The sequence below is a fragment of the Lottia gigantea genome, assembly GCF_000327385.1.
Source record: "Lottia gigantea unplaced genomic scaffold LOTGIsca_2, whole genome shotgun sequence".
Taxonomy (NCBI): domain Eukaryota; kingdom Metazoa; phylum Mollusca; class Gastropoda; family Lottiidae; genus Lottia; species Lottia gigantea.
In genome coordinates this window covers 5,762,173-5,777,961 of record NW_008708400.1, presented here as the reverse complement: position 1 = coordinate 5,777,961, position 15,789 = coordinate 5,762,173, and the positions used below count along the sequence as shown (strand labels likewise).

The 15,789-nt window shown below is 31.4% G+C and overlaps 2 protein-coding genes across 2 annotated transcripts; one reads left to right on the top strand and one right to left on the bottom strand.

Annotated features, from left to right (window-relative positions):
• Positions 1-513: 513 nt before the first annotated feature.
• LOTGIDRAFT_104260 (hypothetical protein) lies at positions 514-963 on the top strand (the record flags this gene model as incomplete). The annotated part of the gene is made up of 1 exon (XM_009053488.1): positions 514-963. The coding sequence occupies one exon, from the start codon at positions 514-516 to the stop codon at positions 961-963; it is 450 nt and encodes a 149-aa protein (XP_009051736.1).
• Positions 964-8,297: 7,334 nt separating this feature from the next.
• On the bottom strand, positions 8,298-14,493 carry LOTGIDRAFT_209094 (hypothetical protein). Its single transcript, XM_009053487.1, has 12 exons — positions 14,394-14,493; positions 13,712-13,862; positions 13,376-13,500; positions 12,797-12,919; positions 12,433-12,536; positions 12,211-12,283; positions 11,921-11,982; positions 11,663-11,713; positions 9,617-11,033; positions 9,083-9,196; positions 8,799-8,902; positions 8,298-8,414 (listed from the first exon to the last, which is right to left on the bottom strand). Exons 1-9 carry the CDS (start codon positions 14,470-14,472, stop codon positions 10,941-10,943), a joined length of 861 nt encoding a protein of 286 aa, XP_009051735.1. The 5' UTR covers positions 14,473-14,493; the 3' UTR covers positions 8,298-8,414; positions 8,799-8,902; positions 9,083-9,196; positions 9,617-10,940.
• Positions 14,494-15,789: the final 1,296 nt, after the last annotated feature.

The following is a 15,789-nucleotide window of genomic DNA, read 5'->3' as shown; positions in this document are numbered from 1 at the left end:
TTGTGAACATGGAATTTGCTTGAACAGTACAGCAAATACATGATAATTATATTATTTGTTAATATGATATATAATATCTAATACTCTATCACAACTTAACCAACCTTAAATGTTGCAATTTCTACATCTTTTTGTTCCATCTGTTCCTGACAAGTAAACAACTGTTCTTCTAGACTCTCTAGAGTGTCTTTCTGTTGTTCTATATAATTATAATTAGCTAGTAACTTCTGTTCTAATTTCTCTATATCAGTCTCTCTAAAATCTACTGTACGCTGTAAGTTTAGTACTAAACTCTCAGATCTGAAATAAACAGATTTTATAAGGATACATGTTATAAATATGATTTAACAGATACATAAGTCAGCTTTTAAAAAGACACATGTTAATAATAAGTCATTTTAAAAAGATACATGTTAATAATAAGTCACATTTTAAAAAGATATACACGTTAATAGTAAGTCACATTTTAAAAAGATACATATTAATAATAAGTCAGCTTTTAAAAAGATATACATGTTAATAATAAGTCAGCTTTTAAAAAGATACATGTTAATAATAAGTCAGCTTTTAAAAAGATACATGTTAATAATAAGTCAGCTTTTAAAAAGATACATGTTAATAATAAGTCAGCTTTTAAAAAGCTACATGTTAATAATAAGTCAGCTTTTAAAAAGCTACATGTTAATAATAAGTCACATTTTAAAAAGATACATGTTAATAATAAGTCAGCTTTTAAAAAGCTACATGTTAATAATAAGTCAGCTTTTAAAAAGATACATGTTAATAATAAGTCAGCTTTTAAAAAGATACATGTTAATAATAAGTCAGCTTTTAAAAAGTTACATGTTAATAATAAGTCAGTTTTTAGAAAGTTACATGTTAATAATAAGTCACATTTTAAAAAGATACATGTCAATAATAAGTCATTTTAAAAAGATACATGTTAATAATAAGTCATTTTAAAAAGATACATGTTAATAAGTCATTTTAAAAAGATACATGTTAATAATAAGTCACATTTTAAAAAGATATACACGTTAATAAGTCACATTTTAAAAAGATACATGTTTATAATAAGTCAGCTTCTTGAAGTCTTGAATAATTGAAAATAAAGTGATCATTACTTACTGTTTTAACTGATTCTCTAAATCTGTTTTGACCCCTGTATACTCTTCTTGTAAACTGGAAAACCTGAACATAAAGTTATAGATCCACTTTCAATCATATTCACTCTGATATCACATAAGATTTGAAAACATTTAAAAAACTAATGCACAAAGTTTTTAGAACTATTTATTTGCGCTAGCAAAAGAACACCCTCACAACAAGCTTCGCTAAACTATTATTCAAATTCCTTGACATTGAAGGTCTTCGGAATATCTTTCATTCTTTCATTTTTGGACAATTTGTCAATCTACTATTGATTTTATAATATGGGTACAAGCATACGTAGAGACATTACCTATATTGTTCATGTTGAACTGTATCTTCTGTTTGTTTTAATGTTGATTGTAACATCTGTATCTCAGTATAGGCTGTAGATAAATCATCTTCTAAACTTCCTAATTCTTCTATAGCTGAATAATAAACATATTTTATGGTAGAAATGTATAACTGAGAAGAAATATTATTTCAACCATGGAGGATACATACATTACTACATGATTTCTAAATAAAGAAGTACTTACTAGTTCTAGAGAAGTCTAATTCCCGTTTTGCCATATCGAGTTTAGATGTAGCAGATAACAAATCTTTCTCAGCATCCAGATACTTCATTTCTAACTATAAATATATAAACGGACAATATCACTATTATCATCTTGACTTATACATATTTCATTACATTTACACTAAATTTCAAAAAAACAAGGCATTGGTAAATTTACATCTTCACAATATGCTTCTCAAAACAAACCATTAATTAGGTGAACAAAATGTAATTTCAGATAATAAAAATTTACATGTGAACAAATAATATGAATTAAACATAGTCTACCTCTTGTACAGTAGATTCAGCATTATTCAGTGATTCTTTTAGTTCTTCACATTCTTCTAATAATAACTTATTATTCATTTTACAGGCTTCTATTTCTACATTAATACGACCTCTTTTATCTTCTAGATAGTCCCACTGAAACATATAACAGTCAAAATAAAATATATAATTCATATGTATAAAAATATAGTGTGCAGATATCCTGAGTTCTCGATTGGTGAATTCTGCATGTTTAAGATTTGTAGAATTAACCAGACCTTCCATAAAACATGTTAGAACAAGGCTCACAATGTGTTCAACGTGAGCTGAAAATGTAGTTGGTGTAACCAAAATTCAAAATAGCTTGAAAGGAATAAAAGGGAAAATTTTGAATGTGACATATCCAGTTTCATACTGTTCAATTGAGGCCAGAATTGACCAACTCAGAACTGACCAATTGAGCCCAACCAATATCAGAAGCTACCTAACCTAGTCATCTTTCATTATCATTCTAGTCAACTTGGGAATTTGTCATTGAAAAGGAAGATTACTCATGTCCTTGCAGTTAAAGCCTATAAATATAAGTAAGATTTATCCGAAAAATGAGTTTTAGCATGTAGAATGTAGAAAGATAACACTGGCCATCAAGGGAGAGCATACCTGTAGTTGAACTTGTTGTTTAGCACTATAATTATCTTCAACAATACTCTTAACTTTATTTAATAAATAGTTTAACGTTGATTTTAGCTGACTCTGTAAAAAAAAAACAAAGAACGATTAGTTTGCAGTATCTATCACATAAAACTACATGCCTTTGTTTACTTCAGACTTGTCTTGCAGTATTTCAAAATAAATAAGTTTTTTTTATATTATTCTCTAAACCACTGTCTGTGGCATTAACATCTTTCTTACCATGAGGTTTTAAACCCAAGCTTCTAATTGCTTGAATGAGCTATTCCACTGCCAATGTTAGAGCAAAAAACATAGAGAGCTATTGAACCCCACCTGTTTAGTGACTAAAACCTCCCCTTCCTCTACAACATGTGATAATAGTTGAATCTGTTCTTCTTGATCTTTTAATAATAATTCTGATTGTTTATAGTTGGATTCTGATGTTGTTATAGTTTTCTTTAAATCTTCTATCTATAATTCAAAAATAAAACATATTTTCAATATTTTAATATGTTTACTGGACATATAAGAAAGACAGCTTACAAGGCAAAGTAAAATACACCTACTGAAATCTTTTATTGAATAAGAACATGAACCATGAAATATTAAAACATTAGTTATACATTTCTTTCAGAAATTTTGATTTTCGAAAGGGCTCTCTTCCTTAGATGATAATTGATGATTTATGTTTTTATAAAAAAAAAAACAAAAACAGTTGCCTTGTTGAATGTTAAAACCTAAAAAACCCACTTGTTTCAAAGAACAAGGGCAGTAACTAAGTGGTTCAGGTTTTGTGAAACAGCTTACCTGTTTTTCATAGTGTAAACTCTGTTGTTGAAGTTGATTTTCTAAAATATCTGAATTGACTTGTGACTCTTTTTCCATCTTCTCATATTTCTGTTGTAGCTCTTCACAATCTTTCGTTTTCTGTATTAAAATTCTGTCTTTATCTTTTATCTCATTTTTTAATTTGTCTATTTCTTCTTTGTACTCAGACTAAGTTGGAAACAAAGTGGTGATGTAGTTAGTAACATAGAAAGGAAATATGAACTTTTCCAGCAGAGTCACTCAAAAAAAACAGTGCATTATCACAGTACAATGAGAAAAATTGAGACAATTTGATTTTGATTTTTTGTTACAGATGCCTCTTGATAATAGAATCACAAAGGCCAACATAAATGAGGGGAGAAATAAAGATTGTATTCATAGTTACCTTTAATTCTTGTTTTTTGGTATTTTGTGTTTTATCATAATCTTCTAAGTGTTTATTAGCAGATGATAAACTTGTTTTTAAATCTTTAATTGTGGTCTGTAACTTCGTCTTTTCTTTATTCATGGTTTTAATTTCTGCTTGTAACTTTTCATTAGAAACTAAAGTAGTATCGACATAGTTAGCTATTGTTCTGGGATGTTGTTTTCTAACTTCTTCTGCTGAAAACCTACAAGGAATTAGCACAGTTTATTTTATCAGAAATTCCATGATTCTGGAAAAGTCTACATTCTGCAGATCACATCCAATCGGCATGAGCTTATTTCGACATATTTCGAAATATATATCAGTTGGTTCATTAGGGGCAGAAAGACTAATCTGATGTCTTGGATGATGTCATTTATAATTGAATAGTACTGCCAACATGATAATCTAGTCCTTAGTTAGTGAAGGAACAAAAATATCAATGAATACAATACATAAGGGCTTTAATCCTTACCTCTTTCCCCTTTTATTGAGTAATTTTAATGGTGTCATATCAGTATGAACACTACTTGTGACTGTGGTGTCTGTCATCATACTATTATCAACAGACTCTGATACTGTGGTCATCATACTACGGTCTAAAACATCTACTGCTTCTGTCATCATTGATCTGTTTAACATTTCACTTGATTCCGTCATCATGTCACAGTCTTTAGCGCTTGGTTTTAATGGGGACAAAGCTATACTGTTAGTACTCACTGATTCTGTGTTCAAAGAAACATTGGCATAAGTTGGTTGTTCTGTGTTAGTCTCTGTGGATGTTTGAATAAGACGCATAGGTGAACATCCTGAATTTTGTGTTGCACATTTAAGAGGTGTTTCAGTAGAATAGACCTGGAAGCCCACTGATTCTCCTGAAATTTTGGTGTCTTTGTAAACGGTTATAGTCTCTGTAGTAACAACATCAGTGTTTTCCACATCAAATACAGTAGTGATATCTTTATCAATAAATACACTGGAATATTCTGAATCATCACCAAACGACAGTCCAGAGAAATTACCCAATTCATCCTCATCAGCAAAAGGCAAAGGCAAGGGAGCTAATGCTTTTCTATTTGGTTGAGACTGGAAGTTTTTGTAACACATTGGGGAGCAAACAGAGCTTGGACTGAATTCTTTAGAAATTTCCTTCTTGGAATTATTTACAGAGTCTGTTGGAGTGTAAGAAGCATTGCAGTCAACATGTAAAGAGCTAAAGGAGGTAATTTTGTCAGGGCTAATGTTCTCCTTATCATAGTTCCCACACTCAAATGAATTATTATTTAAAATGACAATATCACAGGCACTTGTATCAGAAAGTTGTTCACCGATTTCCTCAAGATGTGAGTCACTCATTGGACATGTATCACAGAATATTTCATGGCAATCCTTGTTCAAATCAAACTGAGGATGAGTTTGAAAATATTGTCTAGATGATGTTTCTACAGCTGAAATATCAGGATCATCAGGGTCTGAGTGTATAGTGTTGCTTTTTGATAAATTGAGAGCTGGTGTAGAGGTTAAAGATTTTACAGTTTCTGCTGCTGTAACAGTGACATCCAGTGGAGTAGGCGGAATAATGTGAATAGAGGGCACATCATCTTCGATGGGAGTCTGAAATAAAAACATAAGTAAAAAAAATCAGTAAGATACAAAATAAGCAACATAATTTCATTGAATTCAGTATCTCCTAAATCAATCATAAAATATTTTCATCATAAATTGACAATTTGACATGTGTCAAAACATCACAATGCTAGATATAACTTGACAGACATCACAAATTTCACTGATCAATGAGCTTTCCAATTCAACATAGTATATATGAGTAGAAAAGTTTGACAGTTATATCCAGCCTTATCCTTAAAACAGCTAATTTGTAAATGGGGATGTCAAGTTTCAGACTATAGTATCATACAAACAATTGATGTTCTAACCTTGTTTTCAATGACTTCCAGCAGACATCTTTCTAAAACTTCATCCACAAATTCTGATATAGCACTATCTTTAACTTCCTGTGGCAATGCTCTAGTAATGGTCGGTTGTTTCAAGTCCACGTTTGATTTTTTGATGGTAGCTTTAGCTCCTCTTTGAAGAAATTCTTCAAATCTATCTATATGAGGCTCATTTTCTAATTTCAAATCTTTCGAAATTTGATTTTCAAGGGTTGCATCTTCAACTTTTTTCTCCATTTCTTGACATGATTTTTCAGATGTCAAATTCTCCAAACAAGCCTCATTTTGCAGACTGCTGCTCTTATTTCCATTTGGAGCTACATTTGATTCAGCTACAGGCTTCTCCTCAGGACTATCAGTTCTGATAGAAAATGGAAACTTTCTTGGAGTCACATCTGATCTTCTTGATAAAAGAGCTTTCTTCACACCAGATGAAACCTAGTAATAAATAGATGAAATAATCAAAATTATGATCACAGATTCATAAAACATAAACAATTTATATAATATTAATCATGGACTAAACAGAGATGCTTGAAGAGAGGAAATATGCCATTAACTGAATAGTAATAGGTGATTATTTAAAGTCCCAACCAATATCTTATGAACTGACACAGTATTTTACCTTTTTCTACTAAAGTACAGATAAATAGTAATATTTTGAGAGAAAAGTGACGGACTATGGAGCAGAAACTTTACACACATTAACAAATATACCTAATGGAAAATCAAGCAGCCTCTAACGTAGAAAGTCTTCATTAAAAGCTACAATCTCAACCTACCAATGATTTGGGTGTACTGAGTCTAATTGGAGTAGACAATCTGTCTGCCTTTTTCACTCTTCCAAATCCACTGAAATAAATAACAAAACCAATTCATCACAGGAACTAGGGCACATTGATGCTAGCAGTGTCCTCTATACACATAACATTTTTAGAAAAACATCTTTACAATCCCCTTCAACTAGGTACTGTTGTTGCTGTGTCAATATAATGTAAATGTAAAAAAGCTTGTTCTTTATTTTTTATGCTTACCTTTTACTATCTTTTTGAGGAGTATTTATATCTCCTAAAACACGCCGAGCTGACAATGGTACCTTACCAGATTTACTACTAACATCACCTAGGGGCGTTTTAGCAGGACTTTTACTCAATTTTAACTTATCAGACTGAAAATTAAACACAATATCATTAGCTTGATTAGTTTTTACATAGTGAAACTCTTGTATGAAATAATTATAGGTTATCATAATGCTTTATGTGGCATAAAGCATACTGTAGTGGATGTGATCCACCAAGTGTAATTAAAATCCCCAGAAAATAAAATAGATACCATGAAAATTGTCTAGTTTGTCAAGATTTAACAAGATGTCAAGATGGTGGTACCAACCTTTCCTGAAAGTAGGGGAAGATTTTCTTTATCACATGGAATACTTTCCATTTTAAATCTTTGTTAAATATCAACTTTCTAATATAAGCTTATTATACTCTTTTAATCTGAAAATATAAAATATAAATCTAAATTTGATACCCTGCGACAATAAATTCAATTTTCAACTCAACTGAAATATTCAGATATTGTCTTACATTGTCTTCGGATCGAAAGAATTAAGCTTCAATGATTTTACTTTTGAAATTAACACATAGTACTTTCCACCCAGCAAATTCACATAAAAATTTATTAGTTTTCAGACTGAAAATTCCCCTCTGTACATTCATAACTTTTCCAGCGGTTGCATTTTCATCAACCCAAAGGCCATATTATTAGTCTCTCACTGTAGTATTTTGTTGTCGTATATAATTCTATTCCAATGAAAATGATTGGCAAAATTCTATTCTGTACACATTTTAAGCCATGGAGAAGATATTTCACAATTTTATCTAGTAGCAATAATTTGATAGTTTGAGATAATCACCTGTAACAAGTAGTGGTATAAATATATACGAATGCCTGTGGGATGTTATGGTTAGAGATGTCAATCAAAGAGATAGTGGGCGTGACTTCATTCTGACCTATATTTACAAATTTTAAATTTTTGTCTTTGTTTTTACTAGCCAAACAATTAGTCAATTTCAGCAGTTTAATTGATTGATTCGCTTGACTTCTGATATCATCGGACTCTCCAACGAAGAAAGACCCATTTGCACCAATGGAATTAAAAATATACAATTTTTACCATATCATTTTCTTGTATTCATTTTCTTGAAATCACCGCTCAGCTTCTACCACCGCCATTTTGAAGGTCAACTTAACAGTGATTGGTCGAACTCTCGGAAGAGAGTCGGAGAGACTCGATTTTCCACCGAGGATATTTTTTACAAATAATTCAATTAGATCATGCCTTTGCTCATAATGTTGAAAGATGTGATTAATCATTAAGATAAAATCGAAATATATTTATTATCTTTTTTGACATTTTCAAGCTGAGACATGTTTACATCACGTGACATTTGGCGGTCGATGTCAATAAACAAGATGGACGCAACTTTTAGGAAAACTATGACATCTGTCACTGATCTCTTGTTTCCAGTGAACAAAACAGGCAAAGATCCACAACGTCAGGAGATTCTGAATTCCGGTAATCTCACGATCCAAATCACTGAGATATCTTTCACTTGAATTGCTCGAGTGTAACGAATTGAGCATTCCTTATTTGTGAAAAATGAAAATAACAAAATTTAAAAAAATGAAGGGAGAGATACCTGCTAGTTCACACACAGTCAATTGTCGAATATGGAAAAAACGCTAGTTTACTGAGCATAGTGAACTATATGATATTTTTAATAACCCTGAATTAAATCTTTCACTTCAGTTCATATAGGCTGCCGGTTCAGATCCAGGGCGGTGTCCTAAAAGAATCTTATGATATTCGATAAAAATGATAAAAATTTGTAGTGCCTGTGGAATTTTTTATTGAGAATTTGATGCTCTCATCTAACATGATCTGTTCTATTTATTGCAGGAAATGATTACGTTACGAATCTTCCACTTCAAATGGCTTTATATTTTAATGTTTTTTTCTCACCTGTTTGGTTTATTACAAGTATGGTAGTTTTAGAAGCAAAGGTACAAATTCAAGCAACAATACTTTTTAATAGCTCACCTAATATTAATATGAAGGTGAAACTTGTTAGCAATCTTCTGTCACAGTAATTTAAAAGTTATTGTACTGAACCTTTTTCGGAAATATGTGAATTTAGAATATCATATTATATTGATATTAAATTGAATATTGTCTAATTTCAGTTTGAGTCATTAGATATTTTATATAAGATAATATTAATAGCTACCTATGGTGTATATACAATTATAGAGGTTATAAGGTTATATTTAGGTTATGTGGGTAACCTTATGGAGAGGGTATGTATTTTATTCTAATATCTTTATGAATTAAACGTTGAAAACTGTACTTTTCTACTGTTATACCCTTGTTAATCAGTAAATATTTTAAATTTTTTTCTCAAAAAATCCTCATTTGTAATATAGAATTGAAGAAGTGATTGCACGTGTGACAAATAGTATTAGTTTTGGGCAAGACAACTTGGTCCTTTTTCAAAGATTTTAAGTGTTTAAGCCTACACTCAATAGGCAACAGAACATTAACATTGTTATGATCTTCTAGCATTTACTCCGAAGTTGTGTCAATTATATTGCTCTTTTCTTGTGCAGACTATTTATCATTTTCATCATCACACTCACAGTATTTGGGCATATTGCTATGTGTACCCAATTTCTTTGTTATAAACCTCAATAATCCAATGTTGTGTTAATGTTTTTCAGGTTCCAGAGTTAGCAGGATTTTGGTTATTAACATTATTATTACAGTTTCCTTTGATATTTTTCTTGTTGTTAAATGAGGATTCTATTATTCTGCCATTAGAGAGAGCAGTACATATCATTAAAGCATTATTTATAGTGTTTGAAGTTATCTGTGGATATTTTGCTATTAGAATCATGGTGAATTATCAAGTGACTAAATTCCACCTTCGACAATTTACAGAATTAGACCAAATAGAAGATCCATATCATCAGAATTATAAATATGATAAAGATGAATAATTTGGAGAGTGCACGTGTTCATTCTGTTATATATTACTATACATATGATTGGAAGGGGATGTTATTGGATCACTTAAATATGCAAAATATCTTCTGTGCCATTTTCCTAAAGGTCATCAGTGATTTGAGTGGCTGTCTCATGCCATCTACAAATTTGATATCTTCTGGTGTTGCCCATTATTGATGTCTTCTTCCTTATTTGAGAGGTTAATAACATTTGTAGCCAACGATTCTGTAGAAAATATTATCCAGGTCTTTAGACACTGTTGTTAGATTTTTACGTAGATTGTTATAAAGATGAATGGTTAATCAAGTCCACAAGATCATTCTGCTATACTGTGATATACTTCTGATTTCAATACGATGGTGTCTCCTAAATAGAAATCCAATAACAATAAGATTGACATTGTGCCTTCTTCCTTCAAAGTTAGATGCAGGATATTCAAGAAATTGACTTAATTTTTGGGTCTTTAAAATAGATTAACTCCGTCCTTATTGTTACTGTTCATTTATTTATTGTATATTTTGTTACGTTTTGTATATTAATCATGCATATATAGTTATAAAATATCTATAAATAGCTCCAAACATTTAATATAAAACATTGTTTTCTATAATTTATATACACCCTTTCGCTGGATCATTCATAAGAAAATGTGTCTTAGATTGGATTAGATAATGGAACGCAAGTTTATGGTATATAATAATCTTTTACTGTACAGACACTTTAACTATTTACATTGATCTCATCTCAGGAGTAGTATATCATAAAATTGTGTTCCATTAATGTGATCTCTTCCACTTATGTAGCTAAAGGATTAAGTACAATACAAAATATTTTATCTTGCAGCAGTGTAGTCTAGGGCCAGTTTTCTGAAAACATAACTTTTGATAAGTTTAGTATTCCAATCATCTTTATTGTTAGTACAAAGCACTTTTCATTTCATAGGAATGATGGATATCCTTTCTATCAATATGACTTTCAGACGTTTCACTTAAAAGCTGCACATATCGTCACCATTTACAATCTACATGAATTTGTTGACTAGTTTGCTGTCCAACCTCCATCCATTGTTATATTAGTTCCTGTGATTTGATTGGCTGATGATGAACACAGAAAACACACTGTTTCACTGATCTGGAAAACACGAAGTTACTTGAATATGAAAAAATATCATTCCTGCATTGATTTATTACAGACATCACAATATATAGAATTACTTCTACATGTATATCAGACTTACTTAATGATTTACTACATACATCACTTATTATACATTTACTTCTTTATCATAACTTTCTGATTTACTACAGACATCAGACATTATGGCTTTACTTATATATCAGTTTTACTTTATGATTTACTACAGACATCACTTTTTATACATTTATTTCGTTATCATTGTAACTTTCTGATTTACTACAAACATCTGACATTATGGCTTTACTTATATGTCAGTTTTACTTTATGATTTACTACAGACATCACTAATTATAGGTTAACTTATATATCATTCTTACTTATTAATTAATTTACTACAGACATCACTAGGTATAGGTTTATTTCTGTATCATTTTTTCTAAATGATTAACTACATACATCAATTATTATAGGTTTACTACTACATCCTTCTTACTTATTGATTTATTACAGACATCACTAGATATAGGTTTATGTCTATACCATTTTTACCAAATGATTTACTACATACATCACTTATTGTAGTTTTACTTCTTAATTTTTACCTTCTTAATAGATTCACTTACCTCTTCAACTTTTACTGGTTCTCCAGAAGGATGGACTTTGACTATATCTTTCTGCAAAATAAAAAGACATGTGTACAGGCAAAATAGTTTCTGCTAACTTTAAGAAAGACCCAAATTAAAATTTGAGAATGGTGGTAAGAATTTACACAAATGTAGAAAAGTTAAACCTTGAGACTGTTTGGTGAACCACTGAACTCTCCTTTCCATGTGATTAAAAAAAAAATATTCTCTATTTTCACAAATAATCTAAGTCTATACCTTGGCATCATCCACTGATATACCCTTTTCAACAGCCTTGTCTTTTGCTTGATTGATAAACACTGAAATAGATGACAAAAATACAAAACTGCTCATGATTTAAGAGATGGCTTTTAAATTGTGTACTTATCTTGCTGATTCACTATTAAAAGTGCAGCCACCCAAAATCCATGAAAAGTTAATACTTAATATCGTTTTTGTGGAAGATATGGGATGTTGCCACAAAAATATGTAACCAGTACATGTATAACCAAATGTCCACAGGATGTTGATCTAACTTAAAAACTTACGTGGTGTTTCAACATAACCCGGACAGACTGTATTACAGGTTATTCCACTGCCAGCCATTTCCAGAGCAACAACCTGAGAAAAATATCGTATTAATAATATCTATTATGTCTTTATCGATTCCCCAGATATCAATTCGTATCCTGATGCTGGCCAATCTCGGATTCACCAGACGTAAATTTTATAAGTACCGGTATGATAGATTCAGATAAAAAGAGTGATACCTTTGTTAGTCCCATTATTCCGTGTTTAGCCGAAACGTAAGCTGCCTTATATGGTGATGCTACTAAACCGTGAGCAGAAGATATGTTGATGATTCTTCCCCAGCCTTAAAAGATATTTAACAGTGATACAATTAGTGCGCTTATTAACATGTGGATTTTTACAAGACGATAATGGGCTTCGAGACGAAAGATAGGACATCAATGAGATATATGAGAAGCAAGGAGCAGCTTTGTCTGAGGTTAAGAGCTTTTAAGACTTATTAAAGAACGACGTGGGCTGCACAAATCATTATGTGGGTTCAGCCAAACATTTGAGAAGGTACCAATTGAGGAATAAAAGACTGCAAAATATAATAAGGAATACCTTTAGATTTCATTGTTGGTATACATCTTTGAGTAAGTAGGAAAGGTGCTGTTAACATAATACTGAGAAGTAAATTCCATTTTTCAGCAGGGAATGATTCCACGGGAGACACGTATTGAAGACCTATGAGACAACAGAACCATGATATATTCCATCAAAAGCTTTGGAGAGTTTTAGTTTCCCATCATCAATAACATGTCATGCCCGCAAGATCATGCGTTCCTGTGATTTTAGGTATAGAAAGGTAATATAAGAGTCGACACTATCCGTGGATATCAGCCGCATTTCCAGTTCGCATCAACATCCTTTGTACCATTATATATATTGCAAGGATATGAATCATCCGATATTTGATCTGGGCGAGTTATTAAAATAAACTTAATGTATTGTAACTACACTACAAATTAACGAGAGTTACAGGTTTTTCTCAATATATTTAGAGAACATTTGTCTTCATAAAATAAACCTTTACATTGGCAAATTACATTACAGTGCACATCATACAACCTTGCACAACCGTGAAATATACTACCCTAATGGCAAGAGAACGCCAGTTTCGGTGTAGATGATGTACCATACCTGCATTATTAATAAGTATATCAACACCACCCGGGTATATTTTAAAAGCATCATCTATCAATCGTTGGACATCATTACTTCTAGACAAGTCTCCTTGGAAATGATGAACTTTAGTGTCATATTTTCTGAAATTACAATTATCTATTTGAATAGTTACATAAAAATATTTTAAGTTCTGTTTTAATAATTATATAACAGGTTTGTCAGAGATAAAAGTATTGATTTGGCTTTTAATTAAAAAGGGATAAAAGCTCAAATATCAAAAATAATGTCTTTATAAAATCTTCAACTATCAAAGAAAGTAAATATATAGTAAGCAGTAAGCACAAAACTTACTTTATGATATCTGCCTCTAAATCTTTAATCTCATTAGGAGCACCAAATCCATTTAGAATAATGTTACATCCTCGACTAGCTAATCCTTCAGCAATACCTCTACCAATACCACTTGTTGAACCAGTTACCAGAGCTACCTTACCATGAAGACCTATTGTGGAATGAAAAAGAAAATTGGTCACAGTAGTTTTAAGGGATAGCTTCGCCATCCTTTTGACCAATCGTACCTTAGTCTCAGAAACGGAACTTTTTTTTTAGTTAAACCAGTAATAGTATTCACAGCTCATCGTGAATTTGAGCTTTCAAATCCATGTGCGTCTATAATTATCCGCGTCTGAAAGTTAAAATTCACATTCAATCATTCGTGCTTATTAGATTTTCAAGACTGTAAGTGAAATTCAGATTTCCTTCCAATGGTCGTATGCGTTCTCGGCTTCATGCATCTACATCCATATGAAATACACCTAAACTGGACAAACCAAAAGAATGAATATATTTCGATTTCGTATCTTTCGGGTAGTGGTGGAAGATAAAAGACAAATATTTTCAGGTATTATTAAATAGTTCCAATCGTCTATAAATGTATGTCTTAAACTACTGTACTCTCCTATAGATAAGAGCTTCGGACTACGTGCGTGCGTATATATAGATGGTAAACATCAAACCAAGTCAATGCACTTACCATGCCAATTCTGATAAAGAACAGAATATGAACATCTACGTAATAAAATACGTTTGGAGAAACTGAATGCACACGCCATATTCAAAGTATATCAATATTATACCCCAGTGGCGACCTGGTTATAATCCTAATATGAATTTAGGTCAGGTTAAAGGTCCGATACACGCGTAATAATTTGATATCTTGATTAAAGTTCATTGAGGATAAGAGTGATTAAAAAGCAACAATTTACTATTGGAGAAAAATTTCGATTTAAAACATACGCTTTTAGTATACTAGCAATATGAAAGGCCTTCATACTTATTACTCTCTGATCTTAGGATGGCTTTGAGCTCTACTTTAAACTTTAAAATTCCCCCTCCCTCTCTATAGAGTTTAATTTATTATCTGTAATGTTCAAGGTTGCAAAAATATAAAAAATATCCGAGTAATAACAAATAACTCTCATCATTAGGAAAGTATCTCGTTTTAAAGACCAACTTACTGGTTAAAACAGGCAAGTACTGAGTTATAACAACCGACTTACTGATTAAAACAGGAAAGTTCTCTATTATAACAACCAACTTACTGATTAAAACAGGAAAGCCCTTTGTGATAACAACCAACTTACTGGTTAAAACAGGCAAGTACTGAGTTATAACAACCGACTTACTGATTAAAACAGGAAAGTTCTCTATTATAACAACCAACTTACTGATTAAAACAGGAAAGCCCTTTGTGATAACAACCAACTTACTGGTTAAAACAGGAAAGTACTTAGTTATAACAACCGACTTACTGATTAAAACAGGAAAGTTCTTTGTGATAACAACCAACTTACTGGTTAAAACAGAAAAGTTCTCTATTATAACAACCAACTTACTGATTAAAACAGGAAAGTCCTTTGTGATAACAACCGACTTACTGGTTAAAACAGGCAAGTTCTGTGTTATAACAACCAACTTTCTGATTAAAACGGGTAATACCGTGTAAGAACAACCGACTTATTGGTTAAAACGGGCAGGTTCTGTGTTATAACAGCCGACTGACTGATCGAAATAGGCAAGTTCTTCTTTATAGCATCTGACTTACGGGTTCAAACTGTAAAAGTCCTCGTTATAACAACCAGCTTGCTGGTTAAAACTAGAAAGTTCCTCGTTTTTAAACATTTAAACATTAAAATTCCTCGTTATAGCAATTAACTTACTGGTTAAAACAGAAAAGTTCCTAGTTATAACTGCCAAGTTGCTGATTAAAGCCGGAAAGTTACGCGTTTTCTTAAATACCAAAATGGGATACTATTTTTAACAGAAACGTTATAACAACCAACTTTCTGGTTAAAACCGTCCTAAAACAACTAACAAGTGGAAAGTTCCACAAGCTACGTTTGAATCTAATCTCGTGCTATTTTCTTTAT